Source organism: Clytia hemisphaerica, unplaced genomic scaffold, assembly GCF_902728285.1.
Source record: "Clytia hemisphaerica strain Z4C2 unplaced genomic scaffold, Clytia hemisphaerica genome assembly, whole genome shotgun sequence".
Classification (NCBI taxonomy): domain Eukaryota; kingdom Metazoa; phylum Cnidaria; class Hydrozoa; order Leptothecata; family Clytiidae; genus Clytia; species Clytia hemisphaerica.
The window spans coordinates 2,202,389-2,216,340 of record NW_027103621.1 but is presented as its reverse complement, the minus strand read 5'-3'; the positions used below and the strand labels follow the sequence as shown (position 1 = coordinate 2,216,340).

At 36.2% G+C, this 13,952-nt stretch overlaps 2 protein-coding genes across 2 annotated transcripts in view; one reads left to right on the top strand and one right to left on the bottom strand.

Annotated features, from left to right (window-relative positions):
• LOC136802303 (uncharacterized) overlaps positions 1 to 13,952 on the top strand; it is a 60,858-nt gene that overhangs the window by 2,605 nt on the left and 44,301 nt on the right. The gene's annotated exons all lie outside the window — the stretch shown is intronic.
• Positions 39 to 1,926, bottom strand: LOC136802358 (galactose-3-O-sulfotransferase 3-like). The gene is made up of 2 exons (XM_067059084.1): positions 1,786 to 1,926; positions 39 to 1,077 (listed from the first exon to the last, which is right to left on the bottom strand). The coding sequence occupies exons 1-2, from the start codon at positions 1,907 to 1,909 to the stop codon at positions 305 to 307; spliced, it is 897 nt and encodes a 298-aa protein (XP_066915185.1). The 5' UTR covers positions 1,910 to 1,926; the 3' UTR covers positions 39 to 304.

The following is a 13,952-nucleotide window of genomic DNA, read 5'->3' as shown; positions in this document are numbered from 1 at the left end:
GCCTCACATTTCAGAAAATTATCCAATTTCATTGTAAACTATATATTATCGAGAATTTTGAATCTACTATTATTCGAACTTTGCTATTTTACAACCGGTATTCATTTATCAAACCTTTGGCGATTGAAGCTATGTTTAAAGGGATTAAGTACCACTTTACCAGGGTGCAGTGATCTTCTCACAAAGTAGAAGTTATTGCCCACCTGTTAGTGCCATTCAGACCTACTAACTCGAACCATCACACTTTGCATAGGGCTTAAAGATACATTGAGCATAAAGTTATTTTATAAAATTTGAATAAAAGCTATGAATGTAAATGTTTCTTACTAAAACGGCGCCTCAATTTATCTAATAAAATCAGTTTTTGTTCCTTTCGCACGTCGTTTACAAATGTCTCTACCTGATCCCCTTCAACAGGTGGACATATTTTGTTCCTAAATTGTGCTGGGAAATTCGGGTCCGTACATTTAGCTTCGAACTTCTTTAGTTCTGCTCGATAAATCCCTAAAAGTTGTTCAAAATTGTCAAACGCTGACATCTCTTCGTCTAGCCGTTTAACTGCATGCTGATAGAAAATAGCATCTATTTTATTGAAATTTATGATGAGTCTTTGAAGTTCCTCTGGTACGTAGACTGTGCTTGATGTTTCATGATTCTGTAGCTTTCGGTACGCTACATCATCTAAAGAGCAACATAGCTTTTCTCTCAAAATGACCATTGATTCATCAAATCGTTCAAAAACAACTATAAGGTTCATCTCATTTAGCCTGTGTACTACATCCTCTAAAGACATCACATCTGTTATTCCCAGGCTAAACGATTGTAAATTTAATCTGATCATTCCTAAATGTAACTTTTCACCAATCCCTATGTTTTCATCTGTTGCGTATGCTCTTTGAAAGTCTTCCCAATCTTTAAGAAATATCTCCATAGCTTGATTCTCTGTCAACCCTTTGCGACTTGTAACGCGTTGCACAACCTCTTGTATTTTCATCTGTCGGAACAACGAAATGAAATGTTGGACTGGATGACGAACAGAAGTTAAAGTGAAAACCTTCTCCGCCATGATTTTGTCAACTGAAAAAGTAAAATATGAAAGAAGAAAATGTAGAAGAGATCAGGCACCATCGGGGAACAACCCGTTTTATATAAGAATGTACTGTTTAAGAATATTCACTTTAACATTGGACATACCGCCAGAATATTTTAGGGTGATTTTTCCCTAAAAGTTAAGAATTAACGGAGATGAATAAATGGAGAAACAACATTCTTGTAAAAAACGCGTGTACTCGAAGATGAATTATCCTTTTTTTCTGACCCCCGGGAGTTAGTAGAGCTATAAAGAGTTTGCCGCCTTACTTTATTAGTCCTAATTTTAGTCTACTTCTAACCTTTTTTAAGGCTTTCAAGTAAAGTCTCTAATCTGGTAAGTTGGTCAATCCCCCGTTAATTATATTCCAAAAAATCAAAACGTAAAAGTAAAAGCAGCAAGTATAAAAAAAAGATATGAAGCGACTGCTTGTAATGAGTCATCTTTCGTGACTTCATCAACTCTCCAAAAACACAGGATTGTTCTGGTAAAATTAACTTAAGTGGTGGGTGATGGGTTTTTATTTAACTTGGGTTACAATGCACGGCTTCAATGAATCTTTGGTTCAATAACGACCTAATACCTTTTGTATTTGTGTTCTTTGACAACATCCCCCCATTCACCCCTCCTCGCATTTTTCAACATAAATCTTTATTTGATTCACAATCAAACTAATTAATCCTTGATAATATTACCTAATTTACTTGAGTACATAATTTCCTCTGCTACCAGCTGGCATCTTTCATTACTAGTTTTCGTCAGTCGAGATACATCGACTCCATAGGGCCAGTTCGCCCGATGGAGGTCCAGTACGTCCATACAGATAGTCAAATTGTATTCTCCCATAAATCAGTAACATATTTCTCAAGGTTGTCGAAGCGGCACGGTGTGTTCTGACGTAGAAAATTGAGCGGTGCGGTTTACTCTTAACACCACATTTGATTGGCTCATAGCGTGTCACGTGACTATTTGTTTCACCGTTTATGAGCTCTTTACTCCAACTTTGAAATTCTCCATACCTGCTCTCGAGAAGTTCTTTCGATTTATGCAAAGTTGTTCCGATGACGTGTGTGATGTTGCCGTGTTTTCGGGAAAATATTTCCCGGAGATTTGGTAACTGGATTAACGTTGAATATAAAGCTAAAAGGAGTAGCAGGCAAAAACTGTACCCACATTTGCATTTAGTACGCATTCTTGACACGGTGGTAGGATTTGCTCTCATATAAATGATAGTTGTGATTACTGCATTGGATTGTCTGTCTCAGATCATCTCTCAATCTTGTTCAAATGAACCAAACTTCTTTAAAATTTTCTGTTCGTATTTCTAAACACTGAGATAGATTTTTGCATTTTCATGATAGCTGTAGTGCAGTTAAAACTTCTTTGTGACCATTTGATTTTCATGCAGTAATTATTATACTAAAGAGGTCCACGTAGCTGTAATTATTGTACAATTCTGCTTTATTTTTCTTACATTTCTTTTAAACATTTTTCTCTATGGAGCGATTTTGTTTTTGCCTGGATAATGGTTTTCATAAAAATTTTTTATGAAAGGTATCTCAGCGACGAAATTTTATTAATAAGATAAGAATTGTTAATTATTCAACTTTTTATGAATTGAGAAATACTTTTTGATACATGTCTATGAATTCTACCTAGCAACAACGTTTGTAAATCTTCGAAAACCTATCTAGGCAGTTTTTAGCAGTCTTTACGTTCCAAAGAAGGTCTAAAAGGTCATATTTTCACATAAGTGTTCCCGTTTCATATCAGACACATATTTCATATCAGGGCAGTGTTTCTGAGAAATCTTGCTTCACATCTGTGTCAATCCAATGTGAAAAAGCTTGTGAATTAAAATTGATGAGTAAGCAAACAAACACTCTTATTTAAAAACAAAACCGTTTAAAAATTCTATTTAATGGAATATAAGACTACCAAACTTTTTACTGGATGCAATTCACGGAAGTCCGTTCCCCCTTGTGCACCTCTACAATACTGGGAAATTCACCTGGAATTAGGGGGATTGGAGAGCGGTTAGGAAACCCACCTTCACTTTAGCCTAGTTTCTGTTTAAGATTGGTATAGATAATTGTGTTAGTACTTCCAACATAGAATTTGGGTCATAATTTCATTGGATTGTAAATAAGTAGACATCCCAAAGCCTGAGGTCTTCTCTTAGCTTTAACCACGTAATACTTGGGCAGATCGGTGTGAGAAAGGGGGTCTATGCTGCTTTTCCAAGTCAGAATTTGGGTCACAATGTCATTGAGTTGTAGCCATTCGAAAGACTGAGGTCTTCTCTAAACTCTAAGTACGTAATACTTGGGTGGATCGGAATTTTTGTATGGAAGAAGAGAGATCTGTGCAGCTCTGCTAACCCAGAAAATTAAAGACCACGTTTGAATGAAGTTGAAATCATTACAACTTGTTACGTAGAGTTTAGTCCGTACGTTTTAGATTTAATTTAAACATCCTTGTCTCTGTGATGCGAGAAACCAAAGTAGCGTTGTACTATTCACTGTTAATTATTACCGTCGTTTTGGATTCCTTTCATAACAGTCATAACAGTCTTGGGGTAGTTTTCAAAGGCTCAAGACCACAAAATATTCTGTTCCTTGATTTATCTACTAGTAGATAGCACGACTTGTTTGCATTACTGTATATTCTGGCCAGCTAGTATGGTTTCTAAGTTACTGACCAGAAGAGTCTGCTGTTTGGAGGGGGCTCCCCCAGGGGCTGGCGTGACGCGTGAATGACCCTTTTTTCTGTCGTGAATACGTGAATTGGACTTTTTCAACGCGTGAATACGTGAATTGAGATATCTGCGTGAACGTGAAAATAAGATTTTACCAGCGTGAATTCGTGAATCGAGATTTTGAGCGTGAACGTGAAAAGCAAATTATTGTCTAAAACAAAACTGAATAAACCTAAATATGTAAAATTTATTTTGCTCGCTTCGCTCGCATTATCCTTCATATCATTGACCTATTGCCATTGTAAAGTTATTCAAAATAATCAAAAATTGAAACAGAAACACGTATTTTTTCCTTATTTTTCTAACGGCGCATTTTGTGATGCGAGAGTGTTTTGAGCCAAAACAAAAAAGTCTAAATGAGAAAATTTTCTTCGTCGGCGCTAATGATGGTCGTCTTTCTGTAATCGCTTATATTGTTACTAAATGCAGTACACAAAATGATACCGCATGAACTTGGAGACAGTGAAGGGTATTTGATTCTTCGATAATTTACAAAAGTAGGTATAGATAGTTCTAAAAATTTTTATATGATTGCATCATCGAACTGTACGAACATTCAGAAGAAAAATCTTGTGACGCCGCACCGTGTCAGGCAGGTACGTCACTCGCCGTACCAGATTTGTACCAGTAATGGTCAGTGTTGAAAATAATCAAAGATTCTGAATGAATTGTTTGACCAAACAAGGCATATTAGGGTAACAATAGTGTGTTAAGGCCGTTTTCTCAGCAATGAAAGAGTGAAAGTTGTCAAAAAATTTTCGCGCTTGCTTCGCTCGCTTTTTCCTTTCCACAGCTTTCTTCAATGACACAGGGGGTCAAACTCTGGAATTCGCGTCCTCTGGTTGTACCACCTCCTTGAAGCTCGCGACTTTCCAGACCATGAATTTGGGCCAAACCTCGATTTAAATTTATTCTCAAAATAAAATATATTTAGGGCCTGCGACGAAGAAAATTCGGGGGGAAACCTTAAAGCTAAGGCTTAACTTTGCACTTACCTCCCTTAAAAAGCAAACTCAGGCAGGGTTTATACCACCGTACGCCAGTTTTTTGTAACTTTGGCGTGATAGACGTGATAGACAGACCTTAAACATTGCCCTATGAAAGCTCCAATAATTGTAAGAGGTCTTAATAGGTCGTCGCTGTCGAGAATAAGGTAAAAAAACTGCAGAAAACGTTATGTTGGCCATAAAAAGGTCAAATTTAGCCCAATAAGGTCACAATCGTTTAACAAAAGAATTAAAAGCAAAATCAGCGCGTGAACGTGAAAATGGTTTTTTTCGCGCGTGAATACGTGAATTGGCAAAAAAATTTGCGTGAATACGTGAATTGAGGGTCGACTGGGGGGGCCTCTTGGAGGCTATCCCTTGCTAACGAAAATAACCCCAATTGACAATTGTTTTACAGACGATATTAAAAAGAAAGTAAAATGTTTAAAAAAGAATTGACCTTCTGATACTTAGTTATAACCCCTTAAAGATGTGTGCAGTGTATACATTACAATTCTTTGGATTAACACTAAGGTGATAATGAATGGAATGGCGACTCTACATCTAACATCTCAACACTCTAAGAGATATGAGAAAATCGTCAGCTATCTTTTTTTGACAAGAGTTATTTAAAATTTCCCATGACACTTTTTACGAAATTGAACCAAAAGGCACTTTTTTTAAAGCTAAAAACAAAAATATCACAAAATCTAAATTTGATCAGGGATACGTGTGATACAAATTTAACAATTTGATAGCTCTTACGATACGTTCAATTCTCAACTTCAGTTGAGCTAGAATCTGAGAATGTCTGTGTGTGTGTGTGTCTGTGTGTGTGTGTCTGTCACCAAAACTTTGGGGCAGGCTGGAGACTTCAAAAATGGTCCGATTTGGCTGAAATTTTGCACACTTGATCCTTGGGCAAATCCCTGGGGGTGTTTTTTTCATTTTTTCAAAATTTTGATTTTTGGGGCCTGGGGACGAGTTTTTTCGCCAAAACGAGGCTAAAACTTTGGGGCAGGCTGGAGACTTCAAAAATGGTCCGATTGGGCTGAGATTTTGCACACTTGATCCTTGGGCAAATCCCTGGGGGTGTTTTTTTCATTTTTTCAAAATTTTGATTTTTGGGGCCTGGGGACGAGTTTTTCGCCAAAACGAGGCTAAAACTTTGGGGCAGGCTGGAGACTTCAAAAATGGTCCGATTTGGCTGAAATTTTGCACACTTGATCCTTGGCAAATCCCTGGGGGTGTTTTTTTTTTCATTTTTTCAAAATTTTGATTTTTGGGGCCTGGGGACGAGTTTTTTCGCCAAAACGAGGCTAAAACTTTGGGGCAGGCTGGAGACTTCAAAAATGGTCCGATTTGGCTGAAATTTTGCACACTTGATCCTTAGGCAAATCCCTGGGGGTATTTTTTTTCATTTTTTCAAAATTTTGATTTTTGGGGCCTGGGGACGAGTTTTTCGCCTAAACGAGGCTAAAACCCAAAATGCTATAATTTTTCTTAAGCCATTAAGTTTACAATTGGGCCTACAAATGATTTCAAAGATACTGAAGTTGAGCCAGTGCGGTTAGCACGTTCGACAGTTCTATAAATAATGTGAAAAATTGATGGGAGCTACAAAAGGTCGAAAATTTCAGAAAATACAGAAACTCTTTTGAGAGAAACATCTTTTTGTACAGTCTCCATAATTCGAACACGCACAGGGAACAGAACTTTGTTCGATTTGAAGAAATTAGTTGTGGAGATTGGTTTACGAGGCATTATTGTTAACTGAAGTGACCATAAAACTTGTTCGAGTTAAAGAAACATTCGAGTTATAGAGGTTCGAGTTAAAGAGACTCCACTCTATTTTTCTGCAACTTTTTCAGCGCGCCTTGGTCTAGAAGTGATTTCCTGTCAAATATAAAACCGCGAGTCTAAAGTCTACAATATCGACAAGAAATCTTAAATAAATGTGCAACAAATTTTCCAGCATCTCAATTATGGATATTTTATCTGCCTGAGTAATGGAATGCCCTAAGCTCTTCATATTTTGGCATTGTATCATTCTTCTGTGACTCAAAGTAATGACATTTTTTTTACGGAATGTCTGAGTGCATTTCCGGAGTTTCCAAATAAATAAATTTAACTCCAGTACACTAGATTAACACTGCCATAAGTTTTATCAGCCCTCTGGTCAAATCTTGATTTGAGTGCAATGTCATGTTTTCACCATGAGTTTTAGATTTAAATTTTGAAGATTTTCTCAGAAAAAAGTTTACCTCAAAGGGCCCATTGGAGGAGCGGCCGTAGAGTCTGATATCGAAATTGAAGTCATTTAAATCCTCACCGGTGATGAAGGGTAGAATTTGGCATCATAACTTTCACAGTCCACAGACGCCAGCTCCATTTCGTACGTCTAACCCTCCCATTTTTCACTGCATACCTTAAAAATGCTTCCATCACTTTAAAGCAATTTCCTCACGATTTTTCACTTTGCTTTAAAGTGACGAGTGATTGACATATTTGTATCAGTGAATATAACAGTTTTTTTTTAATTGAACCCCTAAAAAAGGGTTTCTGTAGTAGATACATAAATTATTGCACAAAACGATTATTCGGCCAAATGACTCGCCTTGTCAAGCTTCTTAAAGATTTTCAAAGTAGAGAAGAACCCCAAAAATGGTATATCATAATTCAAAGGTTTTAATGAACCTTTAACACGCTTTAGCAGAAAATTCATTTCCGTTGCATTATTATTTTTAACGCTGTAGACAACTATCATTTTTTTTCTATTTTCATAACTTTTCAGCAATGTTTAAAGCGGTTGAAGGAGATTAGAGGGATTACAGGGTATAAAATCTTCAACAAAACATTCTGGTGGTATTAAAGCTCATTATCGCCTTAAAATCTAATTAAAAAATAATTGGATCTTTGAGCAGTGTTTAATTAGGTTGATTAGATGTTGCCTGCACGAATAATGTTGTTTTTGCATCTTTTTTTTTCAAGCTGACTTTGCGAAAATATAATTCTAAAAAACACCTAAACCTATTGGCCTGTTGTGTGCCCCGTACTTAATGTTGTGATCTTAATAATTGCGGTACCTCATGAAGGATATTACGATATATGAAATCTTGCACTTTCTTTAAGGCCCATTTTATCGCATTGTAGATTAACAGTGGTGTAGTGGTCATCGCTCTTTCTTGACTTTCGTTTGAGAGAGCCAAGTCTCGTGTCACTGCATTTTACTTGGCAATGGAATGTACCTTCACCCTGGCTAACCTGTTCCCTTGGGGAATACACCTTTTCGACCGTAGTCGCGCTGTCAGCCGCGTGCCACTTTATTATTTAACTTACCACCCTAAACTCGACCCAATCCTTTTTTTTTACACTTTTTTCTATTGTCTTTAGGTGCGAAAAAAGGCTGGGACGGTTTTACGGTGGACAATAAAATGCCCGCAAGCAATTGGCGGCCACGGTCGAAATAGTGTACTGGATACACGTTTTTTAGAAGTTTTAATCCAAAATGTTCTTTAAAACTTCCTTAAGATTGTTTATTGAGACATGACACGCCAGAGGGGTGGTCTCGCGATAAAAACTTCTCCCAGTGTTGTTCGAGTGTTAAGGTATATGTCATGACTATCATCAACTCGCACCTGTAGAGTCGTGCATTTCCAAAGATCCGCAGGGATCGGGAGGCATTTTGCAAAAAAAGTGTAGTATAGATTTTATACTTTCCATAGCATTTCTAAGATTTGAATAGTTTCATCATAAGATTCGAATAACTTGTGTGTACAACAATAAAATAGAGTAAAGTTTCCATTAGAACACGCACGGGGAACGCAAATTTGTCCTAGTTAAGGAAATTTGGAGATTTGGAGTAACGTTTAAAGGTTTATGAGGCATTGTTTACTGAAGGGACGAGAAAACTTGTTCGAGTTAAGGAGACATTCGAGTTATAGAGTTAAAGAGACTCCAATGTAATACAAAATTAAATGCGATGTTTTGAAAGTTTCGTTGTGAAATGATTTTCAAACTCGTTATTTTCACCTTAGCATACCTATCAAAATGATGAGCACAAATTTTCTTTCGAATTTATAACTGTGATTGTTCAAATAAATATAATTTTGGTTTTGATATTGCTGCCCTCACAACTCACTTCACCATATAGTGGAACTCCCCATAGCTCGAACAATTAATCTGATTCCCTTTCTTGTCGTTCGAGTAATAGAGTATCCCTATACTTTAAACGACACGACAAAAAACCTTTGAAATCCTGACCAAAAGCAGTTATCAAGCTCATTCTCCATTGTGATGAAACAGCATCGTCACAAAAGCATTGCATGTATTTTATCTCACAACTTCCTGGTTTCATCTTAAATAGACTTTTTTTATAGAACTTTTCATAGGAGAGGTAAGAGCTTACAATCACTTACCTTCCGGTAATAATCTTATTATTCTGAACGCTTGTAATTGGATTCACTATCCTAGGTTCCGTTATCCTTTAACCACAGGTTATGCATGTAGCAGACTCCCGCCGAGGCTTCACTGATAGCTTTTGGTTTTTTTAAGTGCGTTGCCTTTAGGTCAAGGAAAAAACATCCGAAAAAGTATACCAAAAGAACAAAATTTCCTATAATATTTTTAACACGAAAAGCAGAAAGACCTATTATTATAAGGTATCTTTCACAAATGAATTAACTTTTTTTGCAAAATTATTGTGCTCTTCAAGTGAAAACTACATTTGACATACCCACCATAATGCATCTTTAAGCCTTGCCATCCTCGTTACAGGGACAATTGACCATAAGGCAGTTGCTCCCCGGGCAATAACTGCATTGAAATCATTTCCAAAATAAGCTGCTGTTCAGAGGTACTGTAATATCGCCCCGTTTATGTATTTTAATGCAATTTTATTAGAGCCATCTATCCATGTTCACTCGAGGCCAAGGAGGAGTAATTTTTACCCCATGAACGTGCCAAAAGCCTCCCGTCGAAATGCTGAATTTAATAAAAAATGTTGACTATTTCCCCAAAATTTCGGCCAAAATTTTAAAATTTATGACCCTTTTAGGGAGTTGATTTTTTATTTTCGTAATTTTTGAACCTATACAGGGACTCAATGTTTTTTAATGTTTTTTTAATGGTTTTGTACCCCTTTGAGGGACTTTCGAGAGTGGGAAAAAGGGGCCCTTATGGCTCGCACATACCCGGTAATCATTTTGCCTAAGTTTGGGGGTTATGAGCCTGGAATTGGCCAGGCACAAATATCATCAACCTACAATAGAAAAATGGGATTCATTTTTCAGCAACAAATTGCACATTATTTTCCAAAAATATGAGGAAACTTGTATTCTTTCTATTGAGTCATTAAATATGCGGAAAAGGCTAAAAATGTTATACAAGTTAATCCCAACGAGGGTTTGTACGGAAATTTTTAAGATATTATTTTTCCAATAAGGTTCCCGTTCTCATCTGAATATTCGAATATGAATTCTCCACATTAGGCAAGACCATTTTTCGTGCAGTCCCACTAAACATCAGACTTTCCCCGACACGGTGCCCACAGACTTTTCGTGCAGTCCCACTAAACATCAGACTTTCCCCGACACGGTGCCCACAGACTTTTCGTGCAGTCCCTAAACATCAGACGACTTTCCCCGACAACGGTGCCCACAGACTTTTCGTGCAAGTGTCCCAAAAATATGAGAGGGGGGGGCTTTTCCCCGAACTATGCCCACAGACTTTTCGTGTATTGAAGGGTAAACCAATTCGCGTGAAATATTTGAGTAGTTATATAAGTTTAGGTAACTTAACAGTGACGGTGGAGCTGGACTGATGGGACATGTTTTCGAATTAGTATCTTCCAGACTGTGTGGTCGTAACTTCCCACCCCCCTCAGTATACAAAAAATTGCCTGAAAGACCTAGCTCCTACAGGAAGAAGATTGACCACGACTCTGTATGGTTTGTATTGGAATAGTTTAATTGAACTGAAACATCGAAAAATATGTCTTTAGGTGAATAATAAGGTGGCACACGCCTGACCGCGCGACTACGGTCGAAAAAGTGTACTAATCAAAAATATTGTAGTGTCGTTATTTTTGAAAAGTGACGTCATAGCGCGTGCGAATAAAAGATGTTCCGTTCGCACGTATATGCGTTGTAGGGTGTAGAATGAGAGAAACAACTGACCGGTACTCCTATAATTTGACCCTTAATAAAAATGAGGCACGCATCACATCATAACATAACGTTTCTTTATTTCATAGTAAACCTATATGATTCCTGATGTCCCGTCGATTCTATACAAATTGCTCTAAATCTAAAATACCTGTATTATGAATTGATAAGTACTGGAGTTTCCTAGGTAATGTATCTTACTTCCGTGATGTTTTGCTATAATGGTATAATGCCATACAATATATTAACAAAAGGTAATAAGATTTCCTATTACATGGTATTATATATCTCGTGTTATTGTGACGTCAAATTATGAGTTTTTGTGTGCTGGTAAACTCTATGGCTAAAGATATTACTGCAGCGGATCTGAGGCTCAAACTTAAGAACAATTAGAGATTTTAAACTGAGAATAATACGTGCATTATAAGTATCTTCAAGAAATTAAGATCTTATTGTTTTCGTAAATTAGATCGGATTCTTATAAGTTTAAGCTAGCAACAAAGATGGGATGAGAACCTTTTAGAAGCCTCTTTGGAAAATAGAAAAGTTATTATTGTTTTGATGTTGTTGTACTTTTTGTGACAAGTTAAATCATCTCTTTCCGTAGGCGTAATTAGGTAAAAGTCCACCGAAATGAATACGGGTTCTTTTGTCAAAAGTGTTTTCTAAATCCCCCATTTTCTAAAAAAACGATACTTAGCCTTATGGCTCATCTCTCTTTTCTCTGTTTCGAGTATTTTTTTTTAAGCTGAAGATATTTTTGGATGTTCTGTTTTTTAGAAGATTTCGAGTGAATAACCGGTTCGGCTTAAAAGACAACTCTGTCAAGTTAATCTTGAAACTCTCTCTTAACACAATTCGTCTGCTGTCTCTCTCTTTTCTAACCATTTCCTCAAATGATGTCGAAAATTCCATGGAAAAGAGCGAAAAATTCACCAAAAGTACTCTTGAAATTACGACTAATTTATGTTTCAGTATAAATTCATCAGTCACTAGTTTAACTTAATGATTATTCTTTCTGCCGTTATTTTTTCTAAACTTTAATTACAAAAATGTTCCTTATTTACAAGGTATGGAACTGTTAGTTACCAAAAGATCTTATCCCCTCATCCTCCTCTAGCAACCGAACCTTTATTGCGCTAAAAATGTTCAAAATTGTTCATTTTTTCAAGAAGTTTTGTGTGACGATGGGAAAAAATATCAAAGATGGACTGTTTGAGATTTAGAAAGATTGTTTGGTTAAATGGTTAAATTCTAAAATACATCAAGCGCTAAAAATTTCATTTTAGAAGAGTTTTAATTTGGGGCAAAAGTTTGGGTAGAAAAGTTTTCTGTAATAAAACAAAAATTAAAATTGGAACAAAGAATAAATATTATTAAATATTTTTCGCTTAGTAATTAATATTATTAACCTTCTATATATAATAAATTTCATCTTTTTACAACATTTAAAATTTTTTTTTCTTGATTGAAAATGTATTTTAGAAGTATTCAGAAGTCATTTTATAGCTCTTCAGAAAAAATGACCATTTAAAACTTGTATGCATGGTATTACTTTGAAAGGGGGCTGGGTTCTAATATTTACAGCACAGAAACGTTTTAATGTAATAGTAGTAAACTAAAATAAAAATATTCAAATGTAGATATAGATACATAAAAACAAAATTATCATTTCGACGAAAATGTTAAATTGACTCATATAAAATTTTCCTGCTCGTGACTGATCGCTTGTTTTTTTTCTTGTTTTTTTTGCAATCGATTTTTTGCAGGAAAAAACTTAACTGTATGATTGAAATTGAACTAAAATTTACACTTCTTTCCAAAATATATTATATCTGTTTTCATTATTAATTTATTCATAAATTTTTCACTCATTGTAACTCTCAATCGCTCGCACTCTCACATAAAATCTATAAACACGCATAAATTACTGACGTCAACAACACCGTTATGCATAATGTGAATAAATTAGCATGAATTAAGTTCGTCGAATGAGAAGCTGTATCCGATTTTGCTTGTTGATGATGTTGAAAAAACCGCCAATCAGGAATGTTCAAATTCAAACGATTTCTCGTCGTCGAAGTCTTATCGGACATATCGTCTTGTCCGCCAATGTTCTCATGGACTATATATTTCTCACTTTTAGTATATAAGATTATATTGCCACCGTGTCCGCTTTGACGGATGGTGGAAGTCTTTTCTTCTTCAATAATATTGTCACTATTGTCTTGTTCATTCTTTGTATCTTTTTCATTCATGTTCTTACGGTCTGAATCGCGAATATTCGGCTCTTTTGTCTTTTTACGGCGATAACTTATATCATCACGCATTGTTAGTTCTGTTGGAAAGATTTTCTTGAGTGATTCAGCTCGTTTGACAGAGCAGAAGAATTTTCGAATGGGTAATTGCTTGTATTTAAATTCATCTAACATTCGTGAGAAAGAACGATGCTTTAAACATTTACGACTAAAGTTCGATGCAGACCTCGCGAAATCATTGCATTGGGCTCGATTATTTTTCTCTTTTCTATATTTAATAATCAACCGTTTGACCCGCCTACTTAGCTCCGGTTTGCACGGGATCTCGGTATTGGCTGGTTGTAAATTGATTTCATCTACGTAATAGTCTCCGTAGATATTCTCCCGTATGAAGAAAATATAACTACCGTATAACTGGACGACGGAATTGACGCAATCGACGTTAGCTTGGCTTACGAATAATTTATTTTTTGCGTCACTCAAATCGTTATCAAACCCATTCACAGTTATATATTTCTTAACTTTGTTCTTCGACTTCAAAACCATGTGGACGGCTACCCGAACACTTATTGACTGTCCGTATTTATCCGGATAGGTTTCAACTACGGAACCAAGCACGATGATTTTAGCTTGGTTCGATCTCCTCAGGATAGAATGTTCTTTAATTGTATTCTCGCCGAATTTAGAACGTGGCGG

Excerpts from the sequence above, each read along its gene's own strand:
- LOC136802358 (XM_067059084.1), bottom strand. The coding sequence starts at position 1,909 with ATGGACGTACTGGACCTCCATCGGGCGAACTGGCCCTATGGAGTCGAT. Across the intron at positions 1,078-1,785 it reads TATGTACTCAAGTAAATTAG|TTGACAAAATCATGGCGGAG; the intron begins GTAATATTATCA and ends TTACTTTTTCAG.